Source organism: Leptonotus elevatus, chromosome 21 (genome assembly GCF_054856555.1).
Source record: "Leptonotus elevatus isolate MCC_2025b chromosome 21, RoL_Lele_1.0, whole genome shotgun sequence".
Lineage (NCBI taxonomy): Eukaryota > Metazoa > Chordata > Actinopteri > Syngnathiformes > Syngnathidae > Leptonotus > Leptonotus elevatus.
The window spans coordinates 15,524,797-15,536,298 of record NC_141259.1 but is presented as its reverse complement, the minus strand read 5'-3'; the positions used below and the strand labels follow the sequence as shown (position 1 = coordinate 15,536,298).

The window sequence follows — 11,502 nt, the reverse complement described above, 5'->3', positions numbered from 1 at the left end:
TCGCATCCTGTATGTAATTATGTTTTGCTAACAGGTGTTCGTGGCCGCCCGCAAACCCGTCGAAAAAAGCATACGCATAATTTTCTCCAAAGCTGGAATGTCCGCCATGCTCGGGGGTTGGCTGGAAAAACACCTGGTGGCGTCGGATGCTTTTCAAACTCACTTTTATTTGACACTTTTATTAATTCATTATTCACAAAAGTGTGTGTGTGTGTGTGTGTGTGTGTGTGTGTGGAGTCACTGCAGGTCATCGTCGTCAAAAAGGTCTTCAAAGTCTGGAGGCGGAAACAAGAAAGACAAAGTGGGGGGGGGGGGGGTGATGAGTTGATTTGGATGTTTCGTTATTTGGCCTTGCAGCGCATTTATCAATCTTTTTATATCCTCATCCTTCAAACTTGTATGCCTTCTCTACACAAAAACAAGCTGGAATAAGTGAATTGAAGGAAATAAATTAGATTTAGTAAATGTTGTTATCGGACGAGGGAGCCGCGAATGAGGACGAGGTCAGCCGAGGTCCAAAAACGAGATTCATCAGTAACATTCTTTTTCTTTCTTTTTTAACATTATATTTATAGAAATGTTTTAATTGCAAAAACGTGCGCGAGGTGACAAAATGTGGACAATTGATACTATCATTTCACATTTGACATGCATTTGCCATCATTGGCTACCAAATGCAATAACAATATTTGCAGTGCAAAGAACTTCCTGTTCCCTCGCCATGACGGACCTTCAAAGATCTTTTGGTTTTATCTGACAGTTGTAAAGATGTCACTATTAGAAATATGGAGCGAATATTTTCCTCCCCTCTTTTTAAGTGGAAATTTGGTATATACTGTAACTCTATGTATGAGAAAATGCCGCCTGATATGTACGGCACGGCCCGCTTCTCATCGCTTGAGCTTGCGGCCACCTCACGTGTACGAGCGGCGTTAACAAGCGCCATATGTGCTGCTTGCCGTGCGTGTTCAAAGCAGCCGAGTGGCGAGGCGTCGTGCTGCGTTTGCGCCATAAAGCATCTTTAGCGGGACGCTCGCTTCCATTTAACAATCAGCACTCCTGTGCTGCTCAGCCTAAATTGTCTTGCACTGGCGGCCGAACGCCGCGGGAAACAAAACACATGAGCTGCATTTGTTGGGTCTTTTTTTTCTTTCTCTTGTATGTGCGTGGTACCTGGCAAATAAATGTGAGTTTTCAAGATGTTAAACGACAGAAGTATTCAGCAACATTTTACTCATTTACTTCTAATACTACTACTCTGAATATTAATTAAAGAAAAAAAATATGTAAAAATATCTACAATTATTTATTGATAAATTATATTATTATTGTACATATTTGTTTTAATTATTCCTAATTAATACTCTAAATGTCTTATTTTCCTCACAGGATTGATGTAAAAAAATGTATATATGGATGTAGATTTTATTTAGTATATACATAAATATATATATATACATATATGTATACACCCACACAGAGAGAGAGAGAGAGAGAGAGAGAGAGAGAGAGAGAGAGAGAGAGAGAGAGAGAGAGAGAGAGATCAGTGATGACTTATTAATTAAAGAACAGAGCGAGCCATACTTTGCCTATCCATGCTCAATATTATATTACATAAACTGAAGTCGACTTTAAATGTGTTGTTTCTTAAAATGTATTCCGCGTGTTGGAATGTTTACCATTGAAGAAGTCCAAGTGAACCGCTTTCTCATTGGCTGCCAGGTCCATCAGAAGGCCGCTGCTGCCCCCTGCCTGCACACACGCGACGGTACAACACACGCTTCATCAAATAGTCAAATTGACTGTACGACACTATAAATCAATTAATTAGTAATTGTAATAAAATATTGCTGTTAGTATCAGAAAGACACGTATTAGTAGTGCATACAAGATAACGAAGCGATTACAACACAGGCAACCGTATCCTCCTAGGCTAGCAAGCTAACTGGGTTTCGCCGTGTTATTTTAAAACAAAGACGGGCTGACAAACCTCGTCCAGATCCACATACGGTCCGGCTCCTTCCGGAAACATCTCGTCCACAGCAGGCTTCATTCTTTCTTCCTTCAACAGCGGTCTGTTTGACTAATTTGGACCTCTGGCAGCTTGTGCTAGCTGCTGGGAGCAAAACAAAGCTCGTGCGGCGCTGAAATGTGCTCGGCTTCAAACTCGATCCTCAGCCGACCGAAATTCCTAACTGTTCTGTCGTCTTTAAAAAAATTAAAAATGTGGTTTTATTTCATGCTTTCACTCATTTTTAATCCAAAAAGATATGATCCTTTCCTTTGGACTAAAAAAAAGTGTTCAACAAACGTTACTGAAGCAAAATAAAGCACGCGTGTCGCTAAAATGTGCTCGGCTTGAAATGGAAGTTCCTTTTTTTTTTTTTTTTTTTTTTTTTTTTTTTTTTTTTTTTTTTTAAGAGCTCAGTATTGTTCATTCGGAAATGTCATCATCATTGCTCTTTTTTTTTTTTTTTTTTTTTTTTAAATATATATATATATATATATACACATATATACATACATATATACATATATACATACATACATACATACTTTTTTTTTTTTTTTTTTTTTGTGTGTGTGGGTGAGTATGTGTGTGTGCGTGCGTGCGTGCGTGTGTTTGTTAGCTCACCAGAAAACCTATTAGAAAAAAAAAATCTTATACCGTTCACCTAAATCGAACACCAGGAGACCCGAGGGGACCGAAGAAAACCAAGGAAGGTGAAATCCAGCACCGACCAGACACCCCCCACCAGAACTCCTCCCCAGCCCAAGAAACATCCAGACCCCAACAAATCCAAAAAACATAAAGTCAGGGAGGCCTCAAGAGACCAACGGAGAGACCGAGAAAAGGAAGGAAGGACAGACGAAGCCGCGTGAGATCCGAGACACCAGCCTCCACCGATTCAATAACCTGAGGAGGAAACAGATTGTGTCTGAGTTTCGGTAGATGCTGGTGTGGTGGATCTGGCATGCATGAAAATCTCCACCAAAGAGGGGAGCCGTCGACCCCCGCCGGAACAGAGCAAGCGCAACACCTCAGGGCCCCCCAGGCCGCGGCAGCGCCAAAGGACGACCCCCGGGCCCCACCAGGGCCACCGGCCGGAGAGCAAACCCAGGAGCAGGAGCGCCCCCCGCCCCAACACGGCCCGCGCCCCCGGCCCAACGCAGCAGGACGGGGCACTGCAGGCCCACCAGGCACCCCACCGGCCCCCAACCCCCGCCCCCCCACCAATAATAAATCAAACGAGTTGAAACACTACGGATTTATTTATTTGATGTCATTGCATGAAAGTGTCAGACAAATAAAAAAATCGAATACTACATCTCTCTATACATGTTTGGCTATTTGCTATAATTACATTGGTAACATGTTGTCCTTCTTCTTCCTTTTTGTTGAACTTTTAGGGTCTCCCAGTTCCCGTTGGCCCCTCAGTGCTCGTGTCCAGCGGTGCTGTCGTAGCCCAGCGTGTCCCCCAGATGTTGGTGGGCGAAGAAGGCCCTCGCCATCTCGTTGATGTGGTTGTAGGCCCCGATGGACTTGAAGTACTCCACATAGTTCCAGAAGTCCGAGGTGGAGTACGGCCAGTAGGGCACGGCGGGGGGCTCATCGTACGGCACTGAACGCAAACGAGGTCACATGATTCCTTGTTTATTTTCCCCCCTTAATTTCTACCAAGCTGTAAGCTTCAATACGTTCTAAAATCAATTCAATTTTATGAATTAAACGATCCATGCCAGCTCCAACTCCATCAGGCAACAGGATTCTGATCAATAGATATCAATATTGTCAAAAGGCCCATGCATCAAAGATCATAAAAAATATTAATTTCAAATTCTCTAGCTTTTGCCACATAAAAAAAAATATATATATATATATATATGTGTCTGTATCTTACAATTTGGAAATCAAATCTATAGTTTCAATAAACACTTCTTGATTTTTTTTATGTAACTCTAAAGTCTGTGTCCAACTACATATTAAGATGTATTTTTCAAAACGTTATCATTATAGAATAGTTATATGTGTGCTTTACCTCCCTCTGGGATGACTCTGGCCTCTATGGAGAGAGAGAGAGAGAGAGAGAGAGAGCGAGCGAGAGAGAGAGAGAGAGAAGAAAAATAAACATTTAGCAAGCATTCCAAGTCTTTCCGCACACAAAGACGGGATTCAGCTCGGACAGACTTTTCGCGTACCTGCGAGCTTCTCCAAATAATGTTGCTGACCAACTGACATCACGCACACGCACACACACACGCGCGCCCACGCACGCACACACTGAAGCTGGAGGACTTCAGCACATTGCAGACAAAAGCGTCTTTGTACAAGCAATCAAAAACAAAAACACACGTCATTATTGATCCATTTTATATGCAACTATCAAACTTACTGTATTATTGCACCTCTGTGCAAAGTTAAGTTATTAAAAAGCCAAGTAAAAAAATTAAAAAAAAGTATACTTACCGCTGTTGTGGAAGACAAAGACACAAAGTAGGAGAGTGAGGCAAAGCAAACTCTTCATCTTGCTGCTTTAAAAATCAAAACAAACACAATAAAAGTCAGCTTGTCATGTTTGCACAAGATCATCACACGTTTTAGCGTCAAAGCCACATTACGAATGTCAAATGGAGTCCGGTTAGAAGTATAAAAATGATTTGTAAAAATGTACCTGTTAGGCGTGTTACTGTTGAAATCTGCTGCTTGCTTGATGTTGGTCTTCTGCTGCAAAGTTCGTGGCTTACAAGGAGAGAAAGAAGAAGACCCCCAAACGCCCGCCCGCCTTGCACCCACATGCGAAAACACACACACACACACACGCACGCACACACACACACACCTGCACACGCCCACTCGTGAAATAAGAAGTACCGCATGCACATTAAAATCCTTTTTTTCATCAATTGCCACCTTTTCGACTTTCAATCAATCAATCAAGAATAAACCAAAAGCTACATAACGCAACTAAATGTTTAATTGAAGCTCTGTTTGTTCTTGATTGCAAAAGTGTACCTAAAGAAGTGACCAATGAAGATACATTTAAACCTTAAAAAGGTAATAGATATACTTTCATCTCATAGAAAAAGTTACATGGAGGACACCAACACATTTCTTAACTCACGCCATATTTATTGTAACCGTAAGCAGTCTGATACAAAATGTTGCATAAATACTATTACAACATCAGATTCCGTTGTTAGTCGACATTTTTCCCCTTTTGTCAGCGAGCAGCGAGATGAAGTTGAAATCAATCACAAAAAAGGGTGTATTTGTTTATAAAAGCTAGCTTAAAGTTAGCCACGTCACAGCTGTCCAATGAAAAGCATGTCCTTCACATGTTTGTCTGCGTTTCTGTTCTGGGTGTGTTGAACGAGCATCCGGTTGGCAGCTGCGCTAAATTCCATTTTGCCCGTCGTAAGCATTTCCAACATTTTGCCACGGACTTCCGACTTCCGGGTTCGAGGTTTCGCACATCAGCGTCGCTTCCGGCCAATACTCGCACCCGCCGATGGGCGTCTCAACTCCCTGAAATGCTCGGGACAACTGAGACAGATGCACTCGCACCCGTCGACGGCAACCGAAGGGCGTCACAAAGGCGGGAGCGCACGAGCTGGGACGCGGCCCACACGTCGCAAACAGGAAAAAGGAAACAAAGCCGATGTGTAAAAACCAGGAAGTCGGAAGTCCCGCCTACTCCGTGGCATATACCTCATTAGCATTAAGCTAGCATCCCTGCTAATAAATGGCTATCCCTGTGATAATAGTTTGTGGTGTTATATAGATATAAGTAAATGTTTTTCATCATATGAAGACAAAAACACGAGAGGCCAGGATACTTCCGGGTGGCAGAATTGTGAGTGACTTTTGCTACTTCATCCAAAATTGAGCAAAACATGATGACTCGCTAGCAGCTAACGTCAGCGCGATAGAATGCTATCCATTTTAGCGTGGAAAGAAGACGTCTGTGCCAAAATCGTCATCCCCATCATTTAAGGTTTACTCACTCACTCACTCTGCCGCGCTCAAGCGACATATTTGTTTTGCCACCCGGAAGTACGCGTGACGTCGCGGTGAAAAGGCCGATTCGGCCAGATGACGAAGCCATTCGGTCGCTAGCACGTCGCGGCGACGCGCTAGTCGTCCTTGCAACCCGTCTGGTCGGTTTCGGTCATGCGGAAGAGGTCCACGCCCTCAGTCAGGAGAAGGTCCTGAGCGTAGCGCACCGTCTCGGGCGGCAGGAAGCGCGAGCGGCCCAGGATCCACGCGTACTCCACGTGGAATATGCGCAGGACGTCAGTGCACGAGTACACCACGGCCACGCTGCTGTAGTCCGTGCTCAGGATCCAGTACGGGCTGTAGGGGGTGACTGCAAGCCAGAATTGTTATTACGATTAGCAAAACAATACCGACACCGAATTGATCACCCCTGGACTGCTCTGGTCGTCTTACGAGACGTTTCGCTTCTCATCTGAGAAAGCGTCATCAGATGGCGCGACAAGGATTAGTTAGGACAGACCGGAGACCACCGCAGTCCAGTTGAGATTGATTCGATTTCCACGAGCGCAATCCAGGAACCAAAACAATCAATGATGTATTTTTAATGACCGGCGAGCCTGTGCTCACCGGTCAGCATGCGACATTTTGTGAAGCACACGTCAAGAATGATGTATAATCCATCTGTTAGCAAAATGAATGAGAGAAAGAGAGAGAGAGATAGATGCTATAGCCGCTAGCTAGCTAGCATGCTAACCAGTTAGCAAAGCATTTGTTTTTTTATGATAGACATCGGGACTTAAACCAGTGAACGACAACAAAATGTAGAGATGAAATATTTTGGGTTTGCCGTCTTATACCGTCTTGCTGGCAGAGGAGCTAAGCTAACGACGAGCGAGTGACAAGCTAACCCACACAAGGACAAAATAAAACACAATCAAGTTGCGTTAGCGTCAGCAACAAACCACTGAAATGTTGACAATGTGACTATTGTGAGGTCATCGTTCCTCGTGGAAGTCATCAGAACGTGATGAAGTCCTCACAGGATCCACTTAAGGCGGACAGAGACGACCACTGACAGACGACGGGGCCAGATTGCATTTGACCAAACAGGCGTCCATTGTCGAGACGAACAAAGAGAAAGATGCGGATTGCGTGTATTTGTTGTTCTTGTTTTGTCGCGGCTCGCGACGTGACTGAAACGAGGCACGGCAACTTGCGTGTGATTTACGAATGACTTACAGTAGGAGAAGCTGACTCCAATTTGGGCGGCTTCTCTCGGGTCGTGGACCACCGCCGTCCCCTCCGCTGTCCGCACCTTGTCTTTACTGAAAAAAGACACACACGCGCACGCAAAATGGATTGCTCGTTGGCGCAGCAAACAATCGTGCTCATGAAAGGAAGGACATTGGTGAACAAACGCATTCGCGGCTGCGATGTTTTATCGCCACTCCGAGAACCTGCTTGGCCACGTTGGACCTGCGAGAGCGCCATCTTTCAGTTACAGCAGCAACCTCGGTCCCGGAGAGCCGCCGTCCTGCCTGTTTTCCCGTCAACGCGGCCGATCGATGAGCAGGATCGTTATCGGGCTTCTACAGAGCTCGCCGATGAGCCGAGTCAGCTGTGTTGGAGGAGGGAGACGCGGGAAAACAGGCGGGACCGTCCGTGGCTCTCCGGGACCGGGGTTCCCTATCCCTGAGATGCAGGAACAACCACAAAAAGAAAAAGTGCAAACTTGCGGCGAACCTTTTCATGGGAATGTGTTCGCGAAAAGACGTTTCCTCCAATCGACGAAAACAAGAAACTCACTAGAACTGCGAGTTGAACACTCGGATGGTTCCGTCCCGCCGTATGGCGTAGTTGGCCTCGATGCACTTCCCCCTCGCGAAACTGGCCGGCAGCTTGGCGATCTCGTACCACTTCCCCAAATACTGAAAGGTCAGGAGGGGGCGGGGTCAGTGACGGCCAGGCGAGCGCCGACGCCATCTTGGTTACCTGCTGGAGGTTGAAGTTGGGTTGCACTTTGGGGGTGGGGCAGGCCCCCCAGCGGTACGTCTGCGCCGAGGCCAGAGACGGCAACAACGCCAGGAGGACGCACAACGCCAACATGCTTCTTTTCCAAGCGGTGGAAAGTGAGAAGAATCGAAACCTGTTTCACGCAGAGATCGTGAAGGAAAAAAAAAACTGCTTAATGTTCTGCGTCTGGTGTAACGTGTGAAACAAAGTCATTGGATAGCCGCCATTGATTTTAACAAGAAGCATCGTGTGTTAAATTTCACACAGATGTTCTGGCCTTCCGTGCAGACTTCGTACCAAATGTGATACTACCTTTGACGCCGTGAAACGTGTGGCTTGGTTTCAAGCCCAAGAAAAAGACGGACCAACAAACTCGCTCGGTTATTTGACGATTTTGACTTCCAATCCCGCGCCGGCTACGATACAACTTTGGAAAGTGCGATATTTGCAGGTGGACGCAAAGCACACAAAATTCACGTCCCTCGCATACTCATTTGGCAACATTTCCACACAAACAATAGCTTACAAACGTTCCAATTTTGGAAATGTGGCTTTGAAATTTCACGTTTTCCATCCTGTTGACATGTTGGCTGTCGTTTACCTTTCACACAGTCGATCGCGTCCCCTCTAATGCTGCTGCTGACGCCGGAAAATTTCACTTTGGACCAAATTGACAAAACAATCCTGCATTTACATTTACTCAGCTCCAGAATGTTGATGTGCACACAAAAACTGTCCAGGAAAATGTTGGAAATTTCCCTTCCGTGGTCTCTTAAACTAGAAATAGACTTACATTGGCCTCCTGCTATTGCCTTTCACACCCTTTGTTATCGCATTTTTAGCAATCTGAGATGCCACATTGTACTTGACAATCAATACCATCGTGTGTGTGTGTGTGTGTGTGTGTGCGCGCGCGCGCGCTCGGCCAGCAACTGGTTGTGCAAGTTGAACAAGTTGTTTGACACGCAAGTGGGCGTTTCTTTACACGATTAAATAATAACCAGAATTGTGATTTACTTTTATTTAAACTCCTATATTTACACCGGCATATTTACAAGCAAGCCATTTACCTCAACTAAACGAATGTGCTCTTCTCGTCACTATTACTGCTTTAAACTCGTGAATATCGACGCACATGCATGCAATTGAAATACAAAGCTTTTGAAATGAAGGAATAAAAACGTGCTTGCATTTCCCATCATGCAGCGGGTGAGACCCTCTTACCTGGATGGCATGGATCTGAATCGGAACCCTCCGGCCTGAACTCTCGCCAGTACTTTTCCGAATGGCAATTTGGCTGCGGGGTCGCGTTCACCACGTGTCGTCCCATCACAAGTCGACGCTGATTGGTCGTCTGAGCAGAGCAGCGTCTGCTTGGCTTGACTGGCACGTGCCTGGTCTCGCGGCTTACGAAGGTAAACTGCTGCCATGTTTGCTAGCAAAGTGTGTAACAAGATACACGCATCCTGTGGGATGTTTCCCGTCTGCGCGCGAGTGTGTTGGAGGCTGGACCGCATCTCTGTTTAATAGTCGAGTGCTCCTTGTGGGAGGGGCCTCATAACTCAACGCACAGCAGACACGAATACAAATGAGGACGAGGGTAAACACAATCATGACACCTGTGTGTGTGTGTTGTGTTGTGTTGGGTTCGTGTGTTGAGTTGTGTAACATTTGTATCTGTGTATTGTCTCTATGTTGTTTGTGTGTGTAACGCAATTGAGTTACTTTTAAAATCAAGTCATCAGCAGTAAAGCAACTACATTACTTTTAAAGCCAGTAATCTGTAAAGTAACTTTTAAAAGTAAAGGTAAGTTACTTTTTTGGGGGGGTAACAATGGAAACACAGGTGTTGAGTTGTATTTTCCTTGTGTTGCCCGTGTAGCATTGTTTGTGTGTGTAATCTAACTTAGTTACTTTTAGAATCAAGTAATCAGTAGAAAAGCAACTACATTACTTTTAAAGCCAGTCATCTGTAAAGTAACTTTTAAAAGTAAAGGTAAGTTACTTTTTTGGGGGGGTAACAATGGAAACACAGGTGTTGAGTTGTATTTTCCTTGTGTTGCTCGTGTAGCATTGTTTGTGTGTGTGTAATCTAACTTAGTTACTTTTAGAATCAAGTCATCAGTAAAGTAGCAAAGCTATTTTTTCAATTTAACTGTGGCAACACTTTGCTGTTGAGTTGTTGGATTTGTATTGTTACTCATTACTTTAAGTTATTTTTGTCTTCTTGCACTCAATAATTGGATCCTTTCTCTCCAAAAGTCTTACTTTGCATGTTCAACATAAGCATTTTTTTCCTCTTTTTTTACAGTCTACATTCTAAATTCTCATTCTCATTGTTGATTTAACTCCAAAAAGTGTACCGTGCACGTGACATGATGAGTCCATCTGATTCCATTTGTGCCCTCATTTGAATTAAATGAACAATATGAATTTTACTTTGCATGAATTCATAAATTGCTGACTAAATTAAACAACCCCCCCCCCCCAAAAAAATACTCTTGAGAAAAAAAAAGGAAATGTAATATTATTACTCAAAATTTGGAAGTAATTTGCTACACTGCCCTTTTCTGGGGGAAGTAATATTACTTTTAGTTATTAGTTACTTTAGTTACTTTCCCGACACTGAATTGCCCTTATATTACCACATATACCAAAAAAAAAAAAGTATGGCTAATTTTGAAATTTATTTTTTAAGTGTAACAAAACAACTTTCAATGAAGACAATTTGCAACAAAACATAAAGTCGACGCAAATTATTTGCCTTAAGTGTGACACCTGTGATCTAAGACATACCTCCAAGGAAACCGTGAAGTACGTTTTCATCATTCTTGATCCTTGACCAAAATCATGCCATAGGCCACTAAGGAATTGATTTAAAACGCACAAAATGCCTCATTTACACACACATTGGCCAGAATTGGGTCATGACCACCTTCCACCACTCCACAAACAACTTTCGACACCACAATGCACACAACCAAACCCGAGGTCCCAGTTGAGGGAAGCGACGCGACCGCTTCAAAGTCTGTATTTTTCAGACAGCCTGGCTGTCGTTGAACTTACAACCTGTGGCTAATAAAGCGAATTGTGGAGAGTCTCTGTCACCAAAATGAAGGCAGGCTTTTATGTAATAAAAAAAAAAAATATTATTATTGTAATTGTGTATATACATATATATATATATATATATATATATATATATATATATATACAGTAGATTGTTTTCCCCCCAAAACACTATAAAAATATTTATAATTTATAATAAAAATAAAAAGTGAAGCGTGGAGATGCACGAGTATGTTAACTCATTCACTCCCAGCCATTTTGACTGAAGCAACCCCCTTCACTCCCGGCTGTTTTACTAGATTTACAGAATATTGTGTTCTGTTGCTATTAAAACATGGAACCTACCAAAAGAAAGATTAGAGTCTCTTTATTTATCAGGGGGAAAAAATATGTTCCTCTCTGTTTCCGTTTTGCAGCAATTA

General features: G+C 43.6%; 3 protein-coding genes across 5 annotated transcripts; all 3 read right to left on the bottom strand.

Annotated features, from left to right (window-relative positions):
• Positions 1-147: 147 nt before the first annotated feature.
• On the bottom strand, positions 148-2,168 carry cops9 (COP9 signalosome subunit 9). Its single transcript, XM_086066546.1, has 3 exons — positions 1,991-2,168; positions 1,680-1,752; positions 148-275 (listed from the first exon to the last, which is right to left on the bottom strand). The coding sequence occupies exons 1-3, from the start codon at positions 2,051-2,053 to the stop codon at positions 238-240; spliced, it is 174 nt and encodes a 57-aa protein (XP_085922672.1). The 5' UTR covers positions 2,054-2,168; the 3' UTR covers positions 148-237.
• A 1,086-nt stretch (positions 2,169-3,254) lies between these two features.
• On the bottom strand, positions 3,255-4,986 carry otos (otospiralin). Of its 2 annotated transcripts, none has more exons than XM_086066465.1 (4): positions 4,674-4,986; positions 4,469-4,533; positions 4,041-4,064; positions 3,255-3,623 (listed from the first exon to the last, which is right to left on the bottom strand). In XM_086066465.1, the coding sequence occupies exons 2-4, from the start codon at positions 4,524-4,526 to the stop codon at positions 3,436-3,438; spliced, it is 270 nt and encodes an 89-aa protein (XP_085922591.1). In that variant the 5' UTR covers positions 4,527-4,533; positions 4,674-4,986; the 3' UTR covers positions 3,255-3,435. The 2 variants fall into 2 exon arrangements, with proteins under 2 accessions (XP_085922591.1, XP_085922592.1); XM_086066466.1 differs by having other exon boundaries at positions 4,469-4,530.
• Positions 4,987-5,110: 124 nt separating this feature from the next.
• On the bottom strand, positions 5,111-9,518 carry apodb (apolipoprotein Db). Of its 2 annotated transcripts, none has more exons than XM_086066463.1 (5): positions 9,236-9,518; positions 7,991-8,144; positions 7,805-7,926; positions 7,238-7,323; positions 5,111-6,368 (listed from the first exon to the last, which is right to left on the bottom strand). In XM_086066463.1, the coding sequence occupies exons 1-5, from the start codon at positions 9,439-9,441 to the stop codon at positions 6,136-6,138; spliced, it is 801 nt and encodes a 266-aa protein (XP_085922589.1). In that variant the 5' UTR covers positions 9,442-9,518; the 3' UTR covers positions 5,111-6,135. The 2 variants fall into 2 exon arrangements, with proteins under 2 accessions (XP_085922589.1, XP_085922590.1); XM_086066464.1 differs by lacking the exon at positions 9,236-9,518 and adding an exon at positions 8,613-8,975.
• Positions 9,519-11,502: the final 1,984 nt, after the last annotated feature.

Coding starts and splice junctions, on each gene's coding strand:
- cops9 (XM_086066546.1), bottom strand. CDS start 2,053: ATGAAGCCTGCTGTGGACGAGATGTTTCCGGAAGGAGCCGGACCGTAT. Junction 1,753..1,990: donor CGTATGTGGATCTGGACGAG/GTTTGTCAGCCC, acceptor GCGTGTGTGCAG/GCAGGGGGCAGCAGCGGCCT. Junction 276..1,679: donor TCACTTGGACTTCTTCAATG/GTAAACATTCCA, acceptor TTCCGCCTCCAG/ACTTTGAAGACCTTTTTGAC.
- otos (XM_086066465.1), bottom strand. CDS start 4,526: ATGAAGAGTTTGCTTTGCCTCACTCTCCTACTTTGTGTCTTTGTCTTC. Junction 4,065..4,468: donor CTTTGTCTTCCACAACAGCG/GTAAGTATACTT, acceptor CTCTCTCCATAG/AGGCCAGAGTCATCCCAGAG. Junction 3,624..4,040: donor CAGAGTCATCCCAGAGGGAG/GTAAAGCACACA, acceptor GTTTGCGTTCAG/TGCCGTACGATGAGCCCCCC.
- apodb (XM_086066463.1), bottom strand. CDS start 9,441: ATGGCAGCAGTTTACCTTCGTAAGCCGCGAGACCAGGCACGTGCCAGT. Junction 7,324..7,804: donor GTGTTCAACTCGCAGTTCTA/GTGAGTTTCTTG, acceptor GTCTTTTTTCAG/TAAAGACAAGGTGCGGACAG. Junction 6,369..7,237: donor TGGAGTCAGCTTCTCCTACT/GTAAGTCATTCG, acceptor TCTGGCTTGCAG/TCACCCCCTACAGCCCGTAC.